The 22,066-nt window shown below is 44.3% G+C and overlaps 1 protein-coding gene across 1 annotated transcript in view; it reads left to right on the top strand.

Annotated features, from left to right (window-relative positions):
- Positions 1-22,066, top strand: part of LOC310777149 (interleukin-1 receptor accessory protein-like) — a 71,120-nt gene that overhangs the window by 9,878 nt on the left and 39,176 nt on the right. The window contains exon 2 of the mRNA XM_083637419.1: positions 4,328-4,416. Within this exon, the coding sequence (XP_083493545.1) occupies positions 4,328-4,416 (89 nt within the window). The remainder of the gene's footprint in view (positions 1-4,327; positions 4,417-22,066) is intronic.

Genomic DNA, 22,066 nt, shown 5'->3' with positions numbered 1-22,066 from the left:
ACTTTCTCTAACAGTGGCGGCTGGTGAGATTGGTAACAGGGGAGGAAAAAAAATTGGGCGTTTTTTTTTCCTCTTTTGCCCAAAACGCCCAAATCTCATTTTAAATTAGCATTAGGATTAGACTGTTGTGATGTCATTATTCAGTTTTAACCATCAATAATTGTTCCTTTTCTCATTATTTCATTTCTCAGAGTAAATACTGTATATTTATTTCGAGATTTTTGTCAATTATTTGTGCTGTTATGGTTATAATTAGCCTAGTTACTCACTTCTACACTATCTTAGATTGTGTTACTTATGGATGGCATGGAATTATAGTGAAAATAGATTATCCCCCCTTTTTGCTGGGGACCCCACTTTGAAAACCACTGGCTTAGGCTAGAACTGTTGCGAGAAGGTTTCAGGATTTATCTCTATGCATTAGGCTGTGATTACTATTTATATAAATCTATTTATTCACATAGATTCATGATATATTATGGTATACAGCCTACCTGTGACATCAATGTTTTGATTAATCTGCGTCAGTACCGAAAATGTAGCCTATTACTGCATGACTGATCCTATGATGTCATTGTAATCACACTCAGGTGTGCTTTCACAAGACAGGTGTTGTCCATTCAATCAGCCCACCTGTCTTTATGATGGCTGTCTTGCACTGTTTGTATGATACTCGACAAAGTCTATGGCCGAAACTGTTGTCAAATAGCGTTAAATTACACTGTATTGCATCTGGAACGAGAGTGTGTTTTCCCCTGCACAGTGCTGCTGCATCAACATAGCCTACTCGTTTAGTTACATTCCAATTCATCAACTTTGGAGCGTTATTTACCCCCCCTTCCCGACATTGAAGGTTGACATGCTTCGTCCCAATCGATTCCTTATTTCTTCTACTTTCATATGGTATAAAGATCACCATTCAAGCTTTAAAATTGAGCTCACTGTCAGCCATCGATTTACATGCCAAATTCAGTTAAAAAATGTGTGAATTTAAGGTCGCGGGTTTTAGTATAAAAAATTACAGGATGAAACTTCAATACGACAAAAATAGCGCTGCTCGGTGAACCATTTCCACGCCGAATTTAATAGAAGGCTCGGATAACTTGAAATCAATTGACTTACTTGAATATCCATGCTGTCTGTAGTGGAAACGCTGCAGTCGAGACGTTGCAAATATTCCAGTTTTCTGACATTGCAAAAAGCCCAGTATGGCGCAGCTCAAGTCTCACGCAACTCGAAACTCGTTTTGGGTGGTAATCCAATGCAACGACTGTCTCGCTTGTGAACACTTACTGATTGATAAAAAAGTAAATAAAAATAAGAGGGAAATATAATATGCTGCTACTGTCTCAGTAAAAGTCGTAAATCCTTCCTGTCAGGTCATCACAGGCAGTGGATTTCACTTCCTACTTCATTCAGCGTGAGAGACCAGGCAGTGGACAATACAATGTCAATCAATGTCAGCAATCTATCCAACCAACAACCAATTAGATTTCACCTGGTTTCACCGGGCTAAGGGCGTAATCACTTCCAGCTCAATCTGATTGGTTGGAAAACACATCACTCTCACGTGTTCTCTGTGAATTGCAAGTGTTTTTCAACCAATCATATTTTTCATTAGATAAATTACCAAATAAATAAACGCCCACAGGGCGAATGTTTTTTTATCTGCCTACCGCATGCTGGGAGCAGGGCCAGAGTGACTCTGCATGGAGCTCAGTTCAGTTCAGTTCAGGTCACTGTTGTTGAAGCATTTTAAGCATATAAGAATATAATGAATGAAAAAATGAGCGTCTGCACATAAGAAAAAACACATTTGATTGATATTTTATTATTTAAAAAAAATGAAAAATGAAAAATGAAAAATGAAAAAAAAAAAAAAAATGATATTTTTTTATATAAAATCCCCAATCTAATAGAGGAGGACCATCCTCCTATGCCTCACTGGAAAAACCTCCTCTCCACACTTTCTCTCTCTCCCTCCCTCTCTCTCTCTCTCTCTCTTTCTACCACTTTCTCTCACTTTCTCTCTCTCTCTACCACTTTCTCTCTCTCTCTCTCTCTCTCTCTCTACCACTTTCCCTCTCTACCACTTTCTCTCTCTCTCTACCACTTTCTCTCTCTCTCTCTCTCTAACACTTTCTCTCTCTCTACACCTCTCTGTCATTTCTCTCCCTGGAATGTATCCATTGAATTCACCAAGGCCCCGTTCCAATACCCATACTTGTACTTCTTTCTTGTAGTATGTACTGCCGCTGCCCTCACAAAGTATGGATTGTAGTGTGTAGCATGCATGCAAAATGCATAGTATTGGGACACACTACATCTGTCGTCACGTGAGCTTCCTGAACTTCGACCTCTTGCTCACTTCCGCCGACGTCCGCAGCGCCCCATTTGAGTTTTTCTTTTTCTTTTTTTCTTTTTTTAGTTTTTTTTATTCAATAAACAAAGTCTGGCAGTAACAAACAGTACATTATACAAAAAATTCAGACTAAACATTTACAAAATTGGAACAGACAATCAAATAAACAAAATAAAATAAATAAAGCAAAAACATTAAGTCAGAGATCTAAACAGGAATCAAGATATGCATGTTTTGGTACACACCATGCTTGTTTGGTTTTAACATATTTCAAGGCTTTCTTAAAGTTAATTATCTCATTCATGAACACGCAGCTCAGTCAGTGCGACGTAACTCCAGTAGGTGGCGGTAATGCACAAAAAGTTGTTTGCCAACCGCCATAAAACATTAGAAGAAGAAGAAGAAGACATAACTTCCTGCTGTGCAAAGGATTGTGGGGAAGTTTGGCTGAAGCAGCCATAGACATATATAAAGGCTAGATGGCTTACCCGCGCTGCCGGTCAATGGAGAGCGACGTCGTCGCATGGTGGCCATCTTGCTACGGCACCACAGCTTTATATATATCTATGGGTTAAAAAAACGCTAACATTTTATTATTATTTTTGGCTCCAAATTACACCAAACTTAGACCGAAGCATCATCATCATGAGATGAATTCACGCACCTAGTTTCATGCAGTTTCATCCATTTTGCTAGGAGCTATGAGCATCTGTTGTTGGGTTAGTATTATCACATCAGATGATCATAACTCCTAGGGAAATGGATGAAACTGCATGAAACTTTGTGCCTGAATCCCTCTCATGGCATAGATGCTTCGGTTTAATTTTGGTGTAATTTGGAGCCCATCAAAAAAATTGTGTTTTTAGAGTTGTTTTTTGTTGTTGTTGCCGTATCTCGGGAACGGAATATGCTTGTAATAAACCAAACCGTTTGTAAATCCGTCAAGATTTCAGCGAGTTATGAGTATTTTTGTCTGTGCACCCTCCAACAGCTACCATAGAACGTACCAGAAAGCCTGCCGTAGCAAGATGGCGGCGCTTCAACGACGCTGGTGACTCCGCCTTAAGCCATCTAGCCTTTATATATGTCTATGGAAGCAGCATGCATCGATGCATACTCCGAAATAGGAGCTGATGTAGTACAACATCCTGGTACTCTTGGCATACTGCATCTGACATACTATGTATTGGGACAGACTAAATCTTTTTTTGCCTACTAAATAGTATGGAAGTATGGGTATTGGAACGGGGCCCAAGTCAGACAGGAGAGAGTGATGAACATGTTGAACAGCTGAGATGAAGAAATTAAGAACAACTTAGAAGAAAGAGAGAACCCCCAAAAATGAGGATGGCAACAAAGGGGAGAGGGTGGGAGAGATGGGGACAGGGAGAGAATGAGGGGGGGAGGGAGAGAGAGAGAGGGGGAGGGGGAGAGAACAGGCGGGAGGGAGGGGGAGAAGAGAGAGAGCAGAATAAACAGGGTATACTGGGGCTGGGCGATATAGTTGAAATCAATATCACAATGATCATAAGTAGGTTGCTCTCGATACCAATGTATATTATCACAATAGAGTACCGCAGGGATGAGTCGGAAGTAGCAAATCGCCGCCATGTTGGTTCCTAAGGGGAGAAGGCTTTGGGATTTCAGAACTGGGATTTCGGTTTAATGCATGAAATAAGGTCCGTGGTTAACACAAGCTTTTTGGGAGGTGATTTGTGTTCATCTTCACAGGCGTGGACCACTTTTATGTCCTTTGAAGCGTAAATGCATAAAAAAAACATGATTTTCCGAAAATGCTTCAGTAACTTAACCGCTCTGTGGATTATATATATGCCGCATAGAAGAGTGGCACCTGGTAATCCATTTAATGTACCTCTGTATAATCAAGAAATAAAATAAAATTAATAGTGTATTGTAGATCTTTTTCATAAAAAGACAACTCTCCCCCTCCCTCTCTCTCTGCAGGGCGTTCTTCCTCTCCTCCACCCTCCTCCTCCTCCTGTCCGTCGTGGGCGGGGCTTGGTCAGCTGCCACTCAGCCCAGTGAGTCGTCAGGTGAGTGACAGTCTGCTGGCCCAGTCACACAGCAGGTTTGACCCAGAGATTGTAGACACACGAGGGCTGGCCCCAATATCATTTTTTGGGCCCTGAATATTCTGTAGTAGTAACCAAGAGCAAATATGTAAAATACATGACATCCCTACTACACACTTCAAAATGAGAGTCCACAAAGCAATAGGTGAGGTCAGGCTGAGTCTGTCCATGTGTTTGATATGGTCTATCATAATGGTCGGGAGTGAAAATGCGTTGGGAGGTGTGTCCGTGTTGGAAAGAGAACATCCTTCCTGTTAATCTGCTTCGTCTCTGCAGAAGCACACAGGGTTAATTAAAAAGCTTAAAGGGCTCGCCCCCCGGGGGACGAGAGGAGCGCTGCAGCTTAAAGGGCTCGCCCCCCGGGGGACGAGAGGAGCGCTGCGGAGAGGGCAGCTCATTTGTAACAGTCTGTGTGGGGTGGGGGTGCGCGTGGGGGTACGGGCAGTAGATGACTGGGATGGGGGTTGGATGGATAGGGCAGCGGTTCTCAAATTTTGTCCCATGGAACCCCATATGATAATAATATTGATGCTTTTAGATGTTTTATTACTGAAAGTGTATACAACCAACGCATGACCAAAATAGTCATTGTGTTACTTATGAATGGAATTATAGCTCAAATAAATGACCCCCCTTTTGGCTGGGGACGCCCTGGAACCCCCTCGAGGACCCCTGGGGGTCCCCGGACCCCCATCTGAGAACCACTGGGATAGGGGACGGGCTGGATGGGTGGATGGATGGGGGTAAGTGGATGAGATGAGACGAGATGAAACCTTTATGACGCTGTGGGGAAATTGGGTCGTTAAAGCAGCAAACTGTTACAGGATACAGCAAAAAATAAGAGAGGAGCCAACGAGGAATATTAAACACAACCGACTGGAATGAGTTGAGGCAGGGCTTCCCTCGTGAGTCCAGTGTGGTAGCGAGTGGATTGGTTAAACTCACTCACCCGGTATAAAGGCATGTTAATCAGCTCCGCCAAGGCAGCTAGCTCTCTTGGCGCAGTGGTGAACTTGTCGGACTCCCAAGCCGAAGGTCGGCGGTTCTTATCCACCCCTGGGCAAGCCCTTAACATGGGTTGCTGCAGCAAGTAGCACCTACACAACGCCGTTACACCCACATCTGACCGCAAACCCCACATCTGACTGCAAACCCCACATCTGACCGCAAACCCCACATCTGACCGCAAACCCCACATCTGACCGCAAACCCCACATCTGACCACAAACCCCACATCTGACCGCAAACCCCACATCTGACTGCAAACCCCACATCTGACCACAAACCCCACATCTGACCACAAACCCCACATCTGACCGCAAACCCCACATCTGACCGCAAACCCGTACGGACGCCAAATAATGTGTTTTCAAAGCACTTTTGTATTTGAATGATAAAAGGAGCTGTCCATCAGCACCACACAGAAACCAGAAACTAAAAGTGAGGGGCTGTCTTCTGCAATAGGCTAGTTTGTGACAAATGTATTTCATTCTCATACATAATAATAATAATGGGCAACTTTTTTTTTCTCTCTTTTTCTTTTTTGAAATTGCCGTATTCTGAAAATATTCGGGACATTTTACGATCTTCGATATGATCCAAATTTTTTTCGCAAAGCCTTATTTCCCGTCTAAAAGCCTCTCTGGCTCCACTGTGCTACAGAGGAGCCGTGTGGACGGATGCATGGGGGTGAAGGTACTTGGTGGATGGATGGATGCAGAGAGGAGAGGGCTGGATGGTGGAGGAGGTTTTAATAGAAAGACAAATACTCTCTCTGGGAAAACCTGACAGGTCAATTATCAACACACACACACACACACACATGCACGTGCACGCGCGCGCACACACACACACGGACACACACGCACACACACACACACACACACGCATGCATGCACACACGCGCACACACACACACACACACACACACACACACACACACACACACACACACACACACTACCTCTAAGGTGTAGATAGTCTCCATTAATCCAGCCTGCGTTTTGAAACACAATAAAACACAATATCCTGCAGCCTGGGCTCTCAAGCTGTGGCTCCGGGCCCAGAACGGCCCGCCGGTCTGTCTCCAGCGGTCCACACACACTGCTGATGCTCCTCCCTGACATTTTTGTGCTGATGTTCTGTTTAGTTGAGTTGATTTCATTTAATATAGAAAAAGGACAATGTGCACAGACATTAATTAATGGGAAAATAAAGAGATGCGTGCACCAGATTCATCAATAAGCTAGTGTCAATCTGTAGTCTTTGACACAAAAACAAGTAAACATAATAACAATAACGGTACAGAACATCGCAACTAGGCCAATTCATCGCTTAAATTCAATAGTTAATCGCGATTAATCATGTTTTTTAGCGCATGTTTAAAATTCCATTATTTTGCATTTCAAGACAGTGTTTAAGTCCAAACAATGTAAAGTGATTCTTACCACACGTGTCTGATTGGGAATCAAATGAACACAAAGAAGGAAAAAACATGCACATGGCCTTTTATTATGATTGATTTCAAATCAATAGAACTGTAATGTAGACCCAGTTAAATACAATGTCTACTTCAAAATGCATCTACTATAGTGACAACATGTGGGCTTGCAACCATGACTTAGAGGTAGGAGCCAACTTCATAATGTTTTGCATACTGTACCCTAATCCTGTCTATAACATTGACTGTATCATTATAATACCCTTATACAGTCTTTATATTATTTTATACAGTATCTGGTCTATAACCATTCGGTTAGCAGGAATATAGTAACGTAGTGCTTATTCTGTGAGATGCTATATCTTTTTTGAACGGATTTCACGGTTTGTGTGTGTGTCATTCTAAAACAGTGCTTTGCCACAGGTCTGTGTCCATTTACACATTCTAAAACAGTGATTTGCCACAGGTCTGTGTCCATTTACACATTCTAAAACAGTGATTTGCCACAGGTCTGTGTCCATTTACACATTCTAAAACAGTGATTTGCCACAGGTCTGTGTCCATTTACACATTCTAAAACAGTGATTTGCCACAACTTTGACCAAGCGGTTCCCTGCAGTCTGATTGACATTAGCGGGAGCTGCACGTTTGGCTCGGTGGTAACGTTGAGACCCCCTACACTATAGAGAGGCAAAGTGGAACGTCACTTCCTGCTTCAGCACTGTACCAGAGATTTTCATCCGCCATTTATTTTCCCATAGACATTTCGTAAAATGCTTATAAAATAGTTGTACGTCGTCGAACCAAGCGGTTCAGCTAACGCTATAATCGGGAGAGACCATAGAACATTTCACTCGGACCAAAACTTAAAAAATATTTTCTTTAAACCCAAATTTGTTTAACGTTTTGGTCGCAGTGAAATGTTATGCGATCTCTCCTGTTTCTAAATATATCTGTACTGTTTGGTTTGAACCAGTAAAACTATTTTTGTACGCATTTTACGAAATGTGGATGGGAAAATAAATGGCGGATGAAAATCTCTGGTACAGTGCTGAAGCAGGAAGTAGGCGGTCACTTTGCCTCTCTATACAAAGTGTGTGGTAGATTCACAGTGAAAAGGCCAAAGCTACTGTACACTATCATACATTGAGCAGAATGCTTCATATTTACTCGATAGGGACAGCTTATTAACTGTCCGTAGGATCAAATCAAATCATGGGAAGGCCGCATTTACCCACTATGCTTCTGCTAGCTGGAAGAAATTGCCTGAAGACCTCAGATCTGCCCCAACCTTACTTATTTTTAAAAATAGACTAAAGACTTTTATGTTTACCGTCGCTTTTAACTGCTGACAGCTATTATGCAAACCCAATGAGTCCTCTATAAGTTTTTTGCTCTTTTTGCAACTGCTGCGCCTGTTGCTTAATGCACTTTTTATACTCTTTTTTAAAGTTTTGTTGTGATGCTTTTAAATGTCCATTTTATTCTCTTCTTTTATTCTTTTATTTTCCTGTCAACCATTTTATGTGAAGCACTTTGAATTGCCGCTGTGTATGAAATGTGCTATACAAATAAACTTGACTTGACTTGACTTGATATCAGGGCTTTTCACAGTGGGAGGCAGGCCTCCCCAGGGTCATTTACTCCAGTCGGGAGAACCCAACAAAAAGTAACATCTCCCTTTTGAATAAATGCCTTCAAAGCAGAGTGCTGTTTGGATTTCAAAGTAATTGTTATTTTTAATGGATTTAAAACAGCCTCGATAGGAGCATGTCGTCTATGGCGCGATGCTGCTACTGAACTTGGTGGAGTGGGCAGATTGGAAGGCAGATTGGAATTGGCAATGTGTGCGCTGTTTTTCACAGTTTGGTCTAATATACATGTATGGGTGTTGCAAGGCTGAGGTGCAAAATAAGTGTCTCAGCAACCTGGATGAAAACAGTTACATGTATACGGCTTTTGAATAGTTTTGCTGAAGGATTCTGGGCAAAATCTCCACATTGTATGTATCATTTTCATGCAGTGAGAGTGAGAGTGAGAGTGCAGCAGGGATACTCAACTTGCTTTGCCCGGGGGCCACTTTCGTGAAATGATAGAAGGCCAGGGGCCAGTTAATAAACAAACAATATACATTTTTCTGTAGCGGATTGTAGGTTTTTGGGGTGTCGGCCGGAGTTTAGTCTGACAATGTTGTGCACACCGGATAGTTAGTTAGGTTAAATACATACATAAGTGCCTGGGTAGTGAGCAGACGGCGGTATTTGACAATTCAGCAGCTAAATCATAGATTATTGAAAGATATTCCATATTCCAGACTGAAATGCTATAACAGAAGTGGAGTATTGGCCAGAATGACATGAACATTTAGACACTTATTCAGCGGGTATCTTGCATGTTGCGTTCAGGTGCACTGTACTTTTTTTTTTTTAATTGCAATTCCATCGCGGGCCACATGCGGCCCGCAGGCCGCAAGTTGAGTATCACTGCTCTAGGGGTTGAAACCCACTTTTGCAGTTGTGTCTGCTAAGAGGCTAATCTTCGGTTCCGCTTACATCATCGAGAACCCCTTTCCCGCCCAGAGTCAGTCTAAGCCCAGCTGGCCAGCGGGGCTTGGAGAGAGTCATATGGACAGTTATGTTAGAGTTATGGACATGGAGAGAGTCTTTGACATGATAATTATGAATATGATCATGGTGGGTGGCGACCATCATAAACTATAAACTGCCCTTTAGACTGATTTGCATTTTTTTTTTCAATCCCAAGTGGAGGCAGGTCTGGCAGAATTCTGGGGGCTTACATGTACTGTTAGTTCCCAGAAAGACAGAAAGAGTGAAGGCTTCTGTTTGACTTTATTTGTGGTCAGCATTTTGGCTCCCTTCCTCATACCACTCATATCCTCATATCTCATATCCCTCCTCATACCACTCATATCCTCATATCTCATATCCCTCCTCGTATCACAGCAGCACTAAATCACGCTCGTGCTGCCGTGCAGCTGCATTCACTTTATAGTGACTTTTTACGCCTGCTGCGTAAAGCATCTCTTCTCTGCAGCTCTGTGGGCTTTTCTCTCTGTCACCACCAACACTTCCAGCTCCACTGGAGACACATGTACACTTCTTCTCCCCGTCGTTACACTGCAGCTAATTACCTGGCCCTTGTATGAGCTCAGTCAATTCTAATTAATTCTCTGTGCCTCTGCTCATTTGCATGTCCTATTTTACTACTTTAATACCTTGCACTGGTGGTAACAGTTGCACCCATAGTTGTTTTTGCGCTGCGCCGGGAATTACAACATCTTAGTAGATCCAGCACACAGTGTGTATGTATATATATATATATATATATATATATATATATATATATATATATATATATATATATATTTATATATAAGAGTTAATTTGCAAAAACAGGTAAACGCCATTGTTAAAATGAACAAACATCTGTTTGATACTCCCTGGAGTGCACAAAAAACATTATTGAGGTGATTTATGTGAAAATTATCAGATGAATATGTTTTAGTTATGATTGATAATACCAATTTCCCAAAAATAAATTAATTACAGTGTAAATACATTAATATATAAAATAAAATGATAAAAAATCCAAACGGAGATTTGTTCAATATGTATATATATATATATATATATATATATATTAATACACAGGACAAGATGTTACTATCCCTTGTGCCAAAATCCGAGGAAAAACACATTTAGAAGCCCAATCCAGAATAAAACAAGCTAACAGGCTAACAAACTAATAAACAAGACACAAATCACCAGTTACCTACCCTAGCCAACAGCAGGATGAAGCATGTCATTGGGGTTTTCAAGTGGACACCTTCCTTCACCGATGTTTCGTTAAGTTAGGCCCACGACACCTCAAGAAGGCTTAACGGTGTAATCCAGCGTCCTGGAAACACCCCCCTCCATGCTACCACCGCACAACTGCATATTACCTCACTATCTAAGCCTAGCTATCCAGGTCGGTTCGGTATGACATTCCTAACTACACCACCACTGTCAATGATTCAGCCCTGTTGATGCGGACCGTCAATCATGACCAACAACAAACAATCCCTAACTACACCACCACTGTCAATGATTCAGCCCTGTTGATGCGGACCGTTAATCATGACCAACAACAATCAATCTGACCTTAGCGAGCTCCCCAGCTAGCATGTTTCCTCCTTATCCACAGCCATTCACTTGCTCGTTCTGCTGCCTGAGACATGTTGCTAACCGCAAGTTTCAGGCTCCGTCCCCGAATGCCCAACTCAGTTAGTAGGGCAATAACGGACTTTGCCACAAAACCACGGCAGCCCGCCTCTACAGGCCGCACTCGAGCCCTCCAACCTCGCTGCTCTGCCTCTGCTGCCATTTCAGCATACCTAGCTTTCTTGCTCCTCAACTCGATCTTCCCACGGGACTGTGAGTTCGATAAAATAAACTCTCTTCTCTACCTCAGACCACAGTAACAAGTCCGGACGTAGCCGGGTGCTAACTATATATGCTGGGATGACTAGCTGTTCATTCAAGTCAACCCTCATTTCCCAGGCTCCACCTACACTTAGCTGCCCTAACTTGTGCCTGACCTTAATTGGTCTAATCTTTTCTCCCTCACGTACAAATTTGATCTGTCTAGTCTCTTTGCTAGCAACTAGAGAATTTACTTCTAGCCGCTTTTCCTCAACTGCAGCTGCCAAACATTTCAACACCTGGTTGTGACGCCAGGTGTATCGCCCCTGGGAGAGACTGACCTTACACCCTGACAGTATATGCCTCAGTGTACATACACTAGAACACAACGGGCAGGCACCATCCTCGCCCAACCACTGATTTAAGTTCTGGGGAGATGGCAGCACATCATAAGTAGCCCCTAGAATAAATCTAATTCTGCTGGCCTCCATGCTCCACAACTCTCTCCACTTCAACTTTCTCTTCTCTACACTCTCCCAGTTCACCCACTGTCCTTGCTTTGCCTGCGACACTGCCTTAGTACATCTTACTGCCTCCTCTTGCCTATGTACTTCTTCAACTACCATCTTCCTCTTTTCTATTACTGATGCCTTGTTCCACACAGGTTATATATATATATATATATATATATATATATATATATATATATATATATATATATATATATATATATATATATATATATATATATATACACACACACACACGCACACACACGCACACGCACGCACGCACGCACACGCACACACACACACACACACACACACACACACACACACACACACACACACAGACAGACACACACGTACGCACAGCACACACACACACATTGTGTGTTTCATTAGAACCAGAACCAGTTAGTCATGTCCAGTAGAAGCAGTGAATCACAGTGTGTAGTAAGTCTCAGGTCTGTTTCTGAAGAACATCGTGGTGGACAAACTAACTTCTGGGAATATGCACCATGGAAAGGTCAGATTTAAATGGTATCTTGCAAAATGTGCAAAATGACAGTTGCAGGAGGCAGACGATATCATTTGAGGGGCGCAAAGGCCAGTATTTAGCACGGACATGCCTGGGCCACGCCTACACCTGTGTCTGTGCTTAGATTCCAGTGCAAAACTGGATGGTGGAGAGATAGACGATGGCATAAGACACAGGGAAGATCATGATGGCATAAGAGGTGCGCAAACTGCTGCACAAACGATAGCGCCTGTACGACGATAGGGCCCTATATCTGTTTCATTATGGACGAAGTGAGTGTCTGTTTCATCATGAAGTGAGTGTTTTAATGGGACTCTATCTGTTTCATTATGAAGTGAGTGTTTTAATGGGACTATGTGTTTAATTATGAAGTGAGTGTTTTAATGGGACTATGTGTTTCATTATGAAGTGAGTGTTTTAATGGGACTCTATCTGTTTCATTATGAAGTGAGTGTTTTAATGGGACTATGTGTTTAATTATGAAGTGATTGTTTTAATGGGACTATGTGTTTCATTATGAAGTGAGTGTTTTAATGGGACTATGTGTTTCATTATGAAGTGAGTGTTTTAATGGGACTCTATGTGTTTCATCATGAAGTGAGTGTTTTAATGGGACTATGTGTTTCATTATGAAGTGAGTGTTTTAATGGGACTCTATCTGTTTCATTATGAAGTGAGTGTTTTAATGGGACTATGTGTTTCATCATGAAGTGAGTGTTTTAATGGCACTATGTGTTTCATCATGAAGTGAGTGTTTTAATGGGACTATGTGTTTAACACGTTAATTGCCAAGAACGAGTTGAGTCGTCAAACACAATCCAGCTGTTCACTGCCAGCGACGAGTTGAGTCGTCAAAAAAATCGTTTTTTTTTTTTTGACGGTGGGGCGTTGATCAATCCCTTTTACGTCTCCTATACAATTATTGGAGGTATTGAATGTGTATAATCTATTTTACCGACCCACTAAGTGTTGACAGTGCTCCCCCAGACGAGCGAAATCAAAGAAAAAACTGCCGCGGGAGCAAGCCATTCAAGGAAATGGCGAGGCGATTTTACAGTAATCCATTCCAGACTTGTCTTGCCCGAGAGCGGCCGCGCGCAGGCAGCAGCACACAGAGAGCGGAGAGCGATTTGCAAAATAGATTATAGGTGAAACACACTTTGAAACACCTCAGAAAGGCCAGAATCAACATCTGCCCATCGCCCACGCATTCCCCGGCCCATCTTGACTCGCACAAGGAGCGTCCGCACGCAGGCAAGCAGGCAGGCAGGCACGCAGGCAGGCAGGCAGGCAGCAGCAACGCGCTTCTGACACGCCCGCTGTAGAGCCAGGAGGAAGGAGGAGAAGACACACGGAGGGAGGAGTTTGAATGAGAGGGGTGTTTCAAGTCAAGTCAAGTCAAGTTTATTTATATAGCCCTAATTCACAAGCATGTCTCAGAGGGCTTCACAGAAAGTATGTCTAGCTGATTCTAGCTAACACACAGTAACAAGAATATACAGAATAAAGATAACATTTGAACATTTGAAGAAAGCAGGAGAGTGGAGGAGGGAGGGAGAGGGAGGAGAGGGGGGAGGTGGGGAGAAAATAGGAAATGTGGAGAGGTGGGAGGGCGCAGGGGAAGGAGAGCAGTGGGAATGTGAGAGAGGGGAGAGGACAGAGAGGAGGAGAGAAACAGAGAAGGAGAGGTGGAAGGGTACAGGGGAGGTAGAGTAGAGGTAGGGTCTAGGGTGGAGGGAGGGAGGGAGGAGAGGGGGGAGGTGGGGGGGAAATAGGAAATGTGGAGGAGGAGAGGACAGGGGAAGAGAGATGAGGGTGCAGGGGAGGGAGAGCCAGGGTAGGGGTAGGGTCTAGGGTTGGGGGAGGGGAGGGAGTAGGATACGGGCCCGGATTAGGGCGAGGGTGGGGAGAAATGGGAAATGTGGAGGAGGAGAGAACAGAGAAGGAGAGGGTGCAGGGGAGGGAGAGCAGGGGGAATGTGAGAGGGAGGAGAGGGCAGAGAGGAGGAGAGAACAGAGAAGGAGAGGTGGGAGGGCGCAGGGGAAGGAGAGCAGTGGGAATGTGAGAGAGGGGAGAGGACAGAGAGGAGGAGAGAACAGAGAAGGAGAGATGGGAGGGTACAGGGGAGGTAGAGTAGAGGTAGGGTCTAGGGTGGAGGGAGGGAGTAGGATACGGGCCCGGATTAGGGCGGGGGTGGGGAGAAAATGGGAAATGTGGAGGAGGAGAGAACAGAGAAGGAGAGGTGGGAGGGTGCAGGGGAAGGAGAGCAGGGGGAATGTGAGAGAGGGGGGAGGACAGAGAGTAGAGGTGCAGGGGAAGGAGAGCAGGGGGAATGTGAGAGAAGGGAGAGCAGGAAGTGGCAGGGATTCAGGAAAATAGGGGAGAAGAGGAGAAGGAGCAGAGGGGGGGGAGAATGAGGAGAGAGCAGGAGAAGGGAGGGGGGGGCGGTGGGATGTGGGGGAGGAAAGAGCATGGAAAGAGAGGAGAACAAGAAGGGGGAAGAAGGGAAGAAGCGGGGAAAGGGGGAAAGAGAGGGGGGGGGGAGAAGATCAGACAACTGACTACTCTAAGCATTAACCAGAGCTAACTGGGACATAGTATCTAGCTAATCTACAGCCTAATCTGGCCTATCCTACCCTGCTCTAGTCTGATTTTAGCCTGAACACTAACAGGTCAGCCTTAGGCTGTAGCTAATCTATCGCCTACCTAAGCTGTTCTAAACCAACCGGCAGCCCTCGACCAGTGATGAAGAGCACCGATGCCCCCCGACCCGGCCCCCGCCCACATATGGCGTGGGAGGGAAGGCCAGGCCGGGACACAGCGGCACCCCCTCACCCCCAGTGAACGCAAGAAAACCTTTCCACCATATGGATCGCCGCATGGATTGCCCCAGTGACTTGGCTGAGGAGGAACCTTGTGAGGTCGTTGTGCTAGGGGCCAATTGCTGCGGCCCAGGCGGACCCAGCCCCCACGCGACCCGCCCCCCCAGCCCCCAGCCACCAGCATAGTGACCGAGAGCGTGAGAGCAGGCCACGCGGGGGACGGGCCCACCCACCAGGCCACAGCAGCGGACCCCCATCTGGGGACTCCCCTCCGAGACAGGCCGAGAGATGCCGGGCTAAACCATGCACAGAGTTTCCGATAATGAAACTCTGTGAATGGTTTAATATGGAAATAAAATGTACAAGAGAACAGAAAATTGAAAATGTAAAAAGAGTCCAACAGAAAGGATATAGAAATGTAATTTTTAAATTATCCTAAGATCAGGGAAGGGAGTTGAAAATCTAAAAAGTAGAGTCCAAAAAGAAATAGAAAATGCAGTCTTTAAGTGTTCGTAGGTTTAGAGAATACTAGTTAATTAGCTAGGTGACAAAAGGGTAACAAGATTGGGAGTTCCATGAGGATGATCTGAGGAATCCAAGAGTCCGCGTTGTTGAGGCTGGGGGGGGGGGGGGGGGGGGGGGTCCCCCCCGGGTCCCCCCCTTCCCTTAGGCAGGCAGGTGACCAGGATGATGAGGATAGGGGTCGGTGGTGGTGAAGAGCCCGGGGTGTCAGACAGTAGATGGAGTAGCGGGTAGATGGCCTAGGGTGACGACAGGTGGCTAGGGCGATGACGGCCGGACCTAGGGCTGCAGCGGCGGGGGTGTACGTCAGGCCAATGAAGGACACCTGAGGGGGAGAGAGAGAAGAGAGCGGGGGAATCTGCGCAGAGGTGGAACTAACTCTATAGACAACAATAAAATTAGGTCAAAACAAAATTTATTAGGATTTTTTAGGATGACTAATACTATACTGCTAATTCAGGTCTAGGTAGTCTAGGTCTAAGTTTAGACTGATACTGCTGGCTTGTGATAGCCCGCTCAGCAGTTCAGGACTAAGTTTATTCACCAGCTATTTGATTTTATATCTGAGCTACTGGATCGGCTGATGCCATATTATTAAATTAGGTCAAGTCTATGTTTATACTGATACTGCTGGCTTGAGACAGCCCGCTCAGCAGTTCAGGACTAAGTTTATTCACCAGCTATTTGATTTTATATCTGAGCTACTGGATCGGCTGATGCCATATTATTAAATTAGGTCAAGTCTAAGTTTATACTGATACTGCTGGCTTGAGATAGCCCGCTCAGCAGTTCAGGACTAAGTTTATTCACCAGCTATTTGATTTTATATCTGAGCTACTGGATCGGCTGATGCCATATTATTAAATTAGGTCAAGTCTATGTTTATACTGATACTGCTGGCTTGAGACAGCCCGCTCAGCAGTTCAGGACTAAGTTTATTCACCAGCTATTTGATTTTATATCTGAGCTACTGGATCGGCTGATGCCATATTATTAAATTAGGTCAAGTCTAAGTTTATAATGATATTGCTGGCTTGAGACAGCCCGCTCAGCAATTCAGGATTGTATGTACTCAAGAGCTAATAAATATTTCTAAAGAATGACATCATCAAGCACAACTATCAAGCACAGCCAAATGATTGGGAGAATAAATGGGTTTTGAGTCTAGTTTTGAAGATTTCAATGGAGCCAGCTTCCCTAACTGACAGAGGAAGCTGGTTCCAGAGATGTGGAGCACGGTAAGAGAATGCTCTGCTACCTGCTGATTTTTTCTTAATTTTAGGGACGGTAAGATAATTACCGTCCTGTGAGCGGAGAGTACGCGTGGGAACATAGGGAATGATTAGCTCAGATAAGTACGGAGGTGCGAGCCCATGCAGGGATTTATAGGTTAACAGAAGCACCTTAAAGTCTGATCTGGCCTGAATTGGGAGCCAGTGGAGGGAGATTAAGACCGGAGTTATATGATCAAACTTCTTAGTTCTAGTTAGAATTCTAGCAGCGGCGTTTTGCACGAGTTGTAATTTATTTGTGCTACAAAGTGGAAGGCCAGAGAATAAGACGTTACAGTAGTCGAGTCTAGATGAAACAAAGGCGTGTATTAAGGTTTCGGCATCCGTTGCATTTAGCAAGGGACGGATCTTTGAAATATTGCGGAGATGAAAGAAAGCTATTTTAGTGATATCCTTAATGTGAGCATCGAATGACAGAGTAGGATCAAAGGTAACACCTAGGTTTTTCACCTTTGAGTTTGGAGTAATTACGCAGTTCTCAATGTTCAGACTAAGATCAGTGAGAAATGGAAGTTGGGTTTTTGGGCCAACAACTAGTAGTTCAGTTTTGTTGGCGTTTAGTCGTAAGAAATTATTTGACATCCAGTCTGTAACAGCGATTAAGCAGGATTCAAGATTAGCGAGTTTAGAGCGATCGTCTGGTCTAATTGGTATATAAATTTGGGTATCATCGGCATAACAGTGAAAGTCAATGCCATATCTACGGAAAATTTCGCCAAGAGGCAGTAAGTAAACTCCAAAGAGTAAGGGACCCAGGACTGATCCCTGCGGTACACCAAACTTCACTGAGGAGAAAGTGGACATGATATTTTTATATGAGACACAATGTGTCCTATCAGACAAATATGACTTTAGCCAGGATAGGGCAGTGCCCCGGATACCTACGTAGTTAGATAAGCGGTCTAGGAGGATCTTATGATCGATTGTATCGAAGGCTGCGCTTAAGTCTAATAAAATGAGAAGAGAGGAGAAATTAGAGTCGGACGCGAGGAGAAGGTCATTGGTTACTTTTGTAAGAGCAGTTTCAGTACTATGGAGTGATCTAAAACCAGATTGAAAGGGATCGAGAAGTTTATTATGCGAGAGGTAGTCAGTTAATTGTGTTGAGACTACTTTTTCAAGAACTTTAGAGAGGAAGGGGAGATTTGAGATTGGCCTGAAGTTGTTAAGAACCTCAGAATCAAGGTTTGGCTTTTTAAGTAGAGGTTTGATCACAGCAGATTTGAAGGAGGCAGGGACAGTGCCAGAGGAGAGGGAGCTATTGATAATGTTAAGTAAGGGGGGGCCTAGTATTGGAAGGAGTTCCTTAATCAACTTTGCAGGGAGAGGGTCGAATAAACAGGTTGTGGATTTAGATGAAAGTACAATTTTTGAAAGTGCATTTAGGGAGATAGTCTCAAAATTCGAGAGTATAGTACTCTCGTCTAAGGTTCTAAGGACAGGGCTAGGAAAGGGGTTAGCACCCTTTGTGAGTAATAGAGAGTTGCTAATTTCATCTCTAATACAGATAATTTTACGGTTAAAGAAGTCAAGGAAATCATTAGCTGTAAATGGAGAGTTTGTATTGGGGGATGGTTTGCGAGTAAGATTTGCGACCGTGTCAAATAAAAATTTAGGATTATTTTTATTAGTGTTAATAAGATCTGATAGGTAGGAGGCTCTTGCAGCGGAGAGCATACATTTGTATTTTAATAGGCTATCACTCCAAGCTAGTCGATAGACTTCAAGCTTGGATGATCGCCATTTACGTTCTAGTTTTCTGCATATTAGTTTTTGTGCGCGTGTATCGTCAGTATACCAAGGCGAGGGTTTTTTAGGGCGACGGATTTTAGTACGTAGAGGTGCGATAGAATCAAGCGAGGCGAGTAGGATTTAATTAAATTGATTTGTGAATTCATTAATGGAGTCGATCCGCTCTGGGAGAGAGGAAAGCGGCCCCGATAACAAATCAGCGAGTTCAGTGGGAGTAGAACTATCGATACGCCGGGCGGTATAGGTATCAGCTAGGTTTGATTGCCGGAGGGGCAGGTCTATTTTAAATTGAATGAGATAATGATCTGACAGTGCTGGAGGGTAAATCATGACTGACAGATCTGAGACGTTAATCCCACGAGCAAGGACGAGATCAAGCGTGTTGCCGTTAGAATGCGTTTGTTCATGAACCAACTGAGTGAAGCCAAGGGTGTCGACTAAAGATAGAAAGGCTTTGCAGAGTGGGTCAGCTTTACGGTTAACATGAATATTGAAATCGCCAATGATAAGGATATTATCCGTGCGGGTTACGAGGTCAGAGAGAAAATTGGAAAATTCATCCAGAAAAGATGAATAGGGCCCAGGTGGGCGGTAGAGCATAACTAGGTAGAAGGCTCCGAGGCCAGCTATATTAGAGTGTCTCATAGTAAGTATCTCACAAGATAGGAGCTTATACTTTTGATCCTGTAGAAGACCTAGATTTGAGTTATAAATTAGGCCAACGCCCCCACCATTTCTTGACATTCTGGCAACATGCGAATTGTCAAAGTTAGGGGGGGAGGCTTCAATGAGTGGAAGAACAACGTCCGGTTTTAGCCAGGTTTCGCATAATCCCATAACGTCAATATTATGTTCAATGATTAAGTCATTGACGAGGAGGGCTTTATTGGTGATTGATCTGATATTAATGAATCCAAATCGAATAGATTTATCATCAATATTAGTTAATTTAGAGCATTCGATACCAAGAGTAGATTTAATCTCAATGAGGTTGGTGTTTGACGTTTTGAGGGGTGGACGAGAGCGGCGTGAGGGGACGGAGCGACGAAGAGAAACTGTGCTAATTTGAGAGATCGTGGTATAATACGGAGACGGAGCGGCGGTGGTAATAGTCGGATTAATAACAATAAGATTTGGGTTAGGATATTGCAGAGCGTTTATGGGTCGGTTACTAGTAATAGTGCGGCGCGGACGGAGCACAGTCTGTATTGGATAGACTAAGTTAATTGAACTAGCAGACTCCATAACCGCACAAGTAGAACTAACAGGCTGTCTAGCAGCCTGTGGCCCTGCATGTTGTGGGTGAAACTGTCATTCAAGGATAATAGTCTGGGTTTGCCGTAGGCAACTATCCAGGTTTTTTGATAAGGTGCTAGCACCCAATGGGGTAGGGTGGATGCCATCCATCTTAAGCATGCCAGTCATGCTTCTAAAAGAGGGGCAGTTATCTAAGAATAGGTAGCCCTTATCAGCACAGTGTTTGGCCAGCCAGTTGTTGAGCCAAAACAGCCTGCTAAAAATGTCAGAGTTAAGTGTGACAGGGAGGGGACCAGAGACAATTAATGGATGCCGACTCATCTTGCTAGCAAAAGCACAGGTCCTAGTTATGCTGTGCTTTGTGATCTCCGATTGTTTAAACCTGGCATTGTTGGTGCCAACGTGTAGTATGATGTTATCATGGGTAGCCTGGGTAATTGTCTGTTTATGGCTATTTGTTAGCACCCTAAGAGTAGCTTCAATGTCGGGTACTCTGGCCCCGGGCAGACAAACTATCTCGGCTGGTGTGTTAAGCTTGATATTGCGGGTTATAGAGTCTCCAATCAATAGAATAGAGGGTTTAATATTGTCGGGCGGAGTGGACGACACAGCATGCTGAACAGGAGAGTTAGCAAGCGGCGTGAATCTATTTCGGATCTCAACCGAAGTGGTTTGTTGGGAAACGGGCTGCACAGCGGCGGGCTGTGCACGTTTAACGCCACGGCAGTGTGAGACAACTGTAAACCCATCATCCACAGACTGTGGGGCCAACGAGACATTGGCCGGGTTGTTCTGCTCGTGCTGCGGAGTAGCATTAACGGGGGTACCAGCTGGACCGCAGCTAGCATCCTCGCTTAATTCACAATACACATCAGCTACTGAGGTACATTGTAAATGATCAGGGAAGCCAGTCTGGTTAAGTGTAACAAGACTATCATTAGGTGACTGGCGTTTATCGTTCTCTAGTTGGGAAACACGGTTTTCTAATAGATTAATCATATCTAAGAGAGAGTGGATAGTAAGAATTGGATCGATCTTACCCGATTCGGGAGGGAGATGGCTGGCGTTAGCCATGTCCGGAACGTGTCGTAGTGCTGCGGCCAGAAGCAGCTCACGCCGTTGCGGTGCCCGGGGACCTGGGGCCTTGGGAGCAGAGGCTGGTAGCCTAGGTTGACGCCGGGGCAGTGCGGGCCAGTCCGGGGACCTGAGGCCATTAGGAGCAGAGGCTGGTAGCCTAGGTTGACGCCGGTCCAGTCGCTCGGATGTTGTGGCTAGTTGTTGTGCGATGAGGACCCGGGATACTGAGGGAGCTGGTGTTGAAGTAGTATCAGGCAGCAGCTTGAAAATAACTTCATCATCCGAAGGAAATGAGCGTGATTCCACGGATCCACTAAGCGTAGTCGTATTGGATAGTCCCGTAGCATGGTGATTATCCGAGGGGGAGAGCGAGAGCATTGTAAACAGTTTAACGTTAGCTGTTAGCTGGTGGCTAGCAGCTCTTGTTTACGTTAGCCTAGCAGGCGGCTAGGCTAACGTTTGGCGATAGAACGGTTGTTTCAGATGTCCGCGGATTGAGAGAGAAGAGTTATTAAGTAGCGATGTGATATCGCAGGCAGATAAAAGATAAGATAGCAAAAGGTAGGCGAGGAATTGGCAAAATAAGTCGTAATAGGCAGAGCTGAAAACACCGGTATCACACAGCGTCGCAGCGTTGTGACGTCAACGTCAACGTACTGGCAAGTTCATCAGAGGTGAAGACATAAACCATGACAAGATGATGTGTAAAGAGAGGAGAGCAGGGTACTGTTGTTATGGAGGAAATTACTGTTCAAAACTATTGTTTAGAATGTCTGACGGTCTTACTGATGCCAAAAATGAATGGTTAAAGTGACTGTTCTATCGAATTGCACAAAAAGCCATTTATCTCTGAATAAATTTCCAGACGCTGAAACCATGCTGTACTCAACGGCTAATATCTACATAACTACTAACTCTACAAACTAACTCTTTTAGACAGAGAAAGCACACATTCTATTAGTACTTTTCTGAACTTTGTGTTCA

This window comes from Poromitra crassiceps (genome assembly GCF_964638095.1).
Source record: "Poromitra crassiceps genome assembly, chromosome: 5".
Classification (NCBI taxonomy): Eukaryota; Metazoa; Chordata; class Actinopteri; order Beryciformes; family Melamphaidae; genus Poromitra; species Poromitra crassiceps.
The sequence above is the reverse complement of the archived record's forward strand: the minus strand, read 5'-3'. Positions and strand labels throughout refer to the sequence as shown.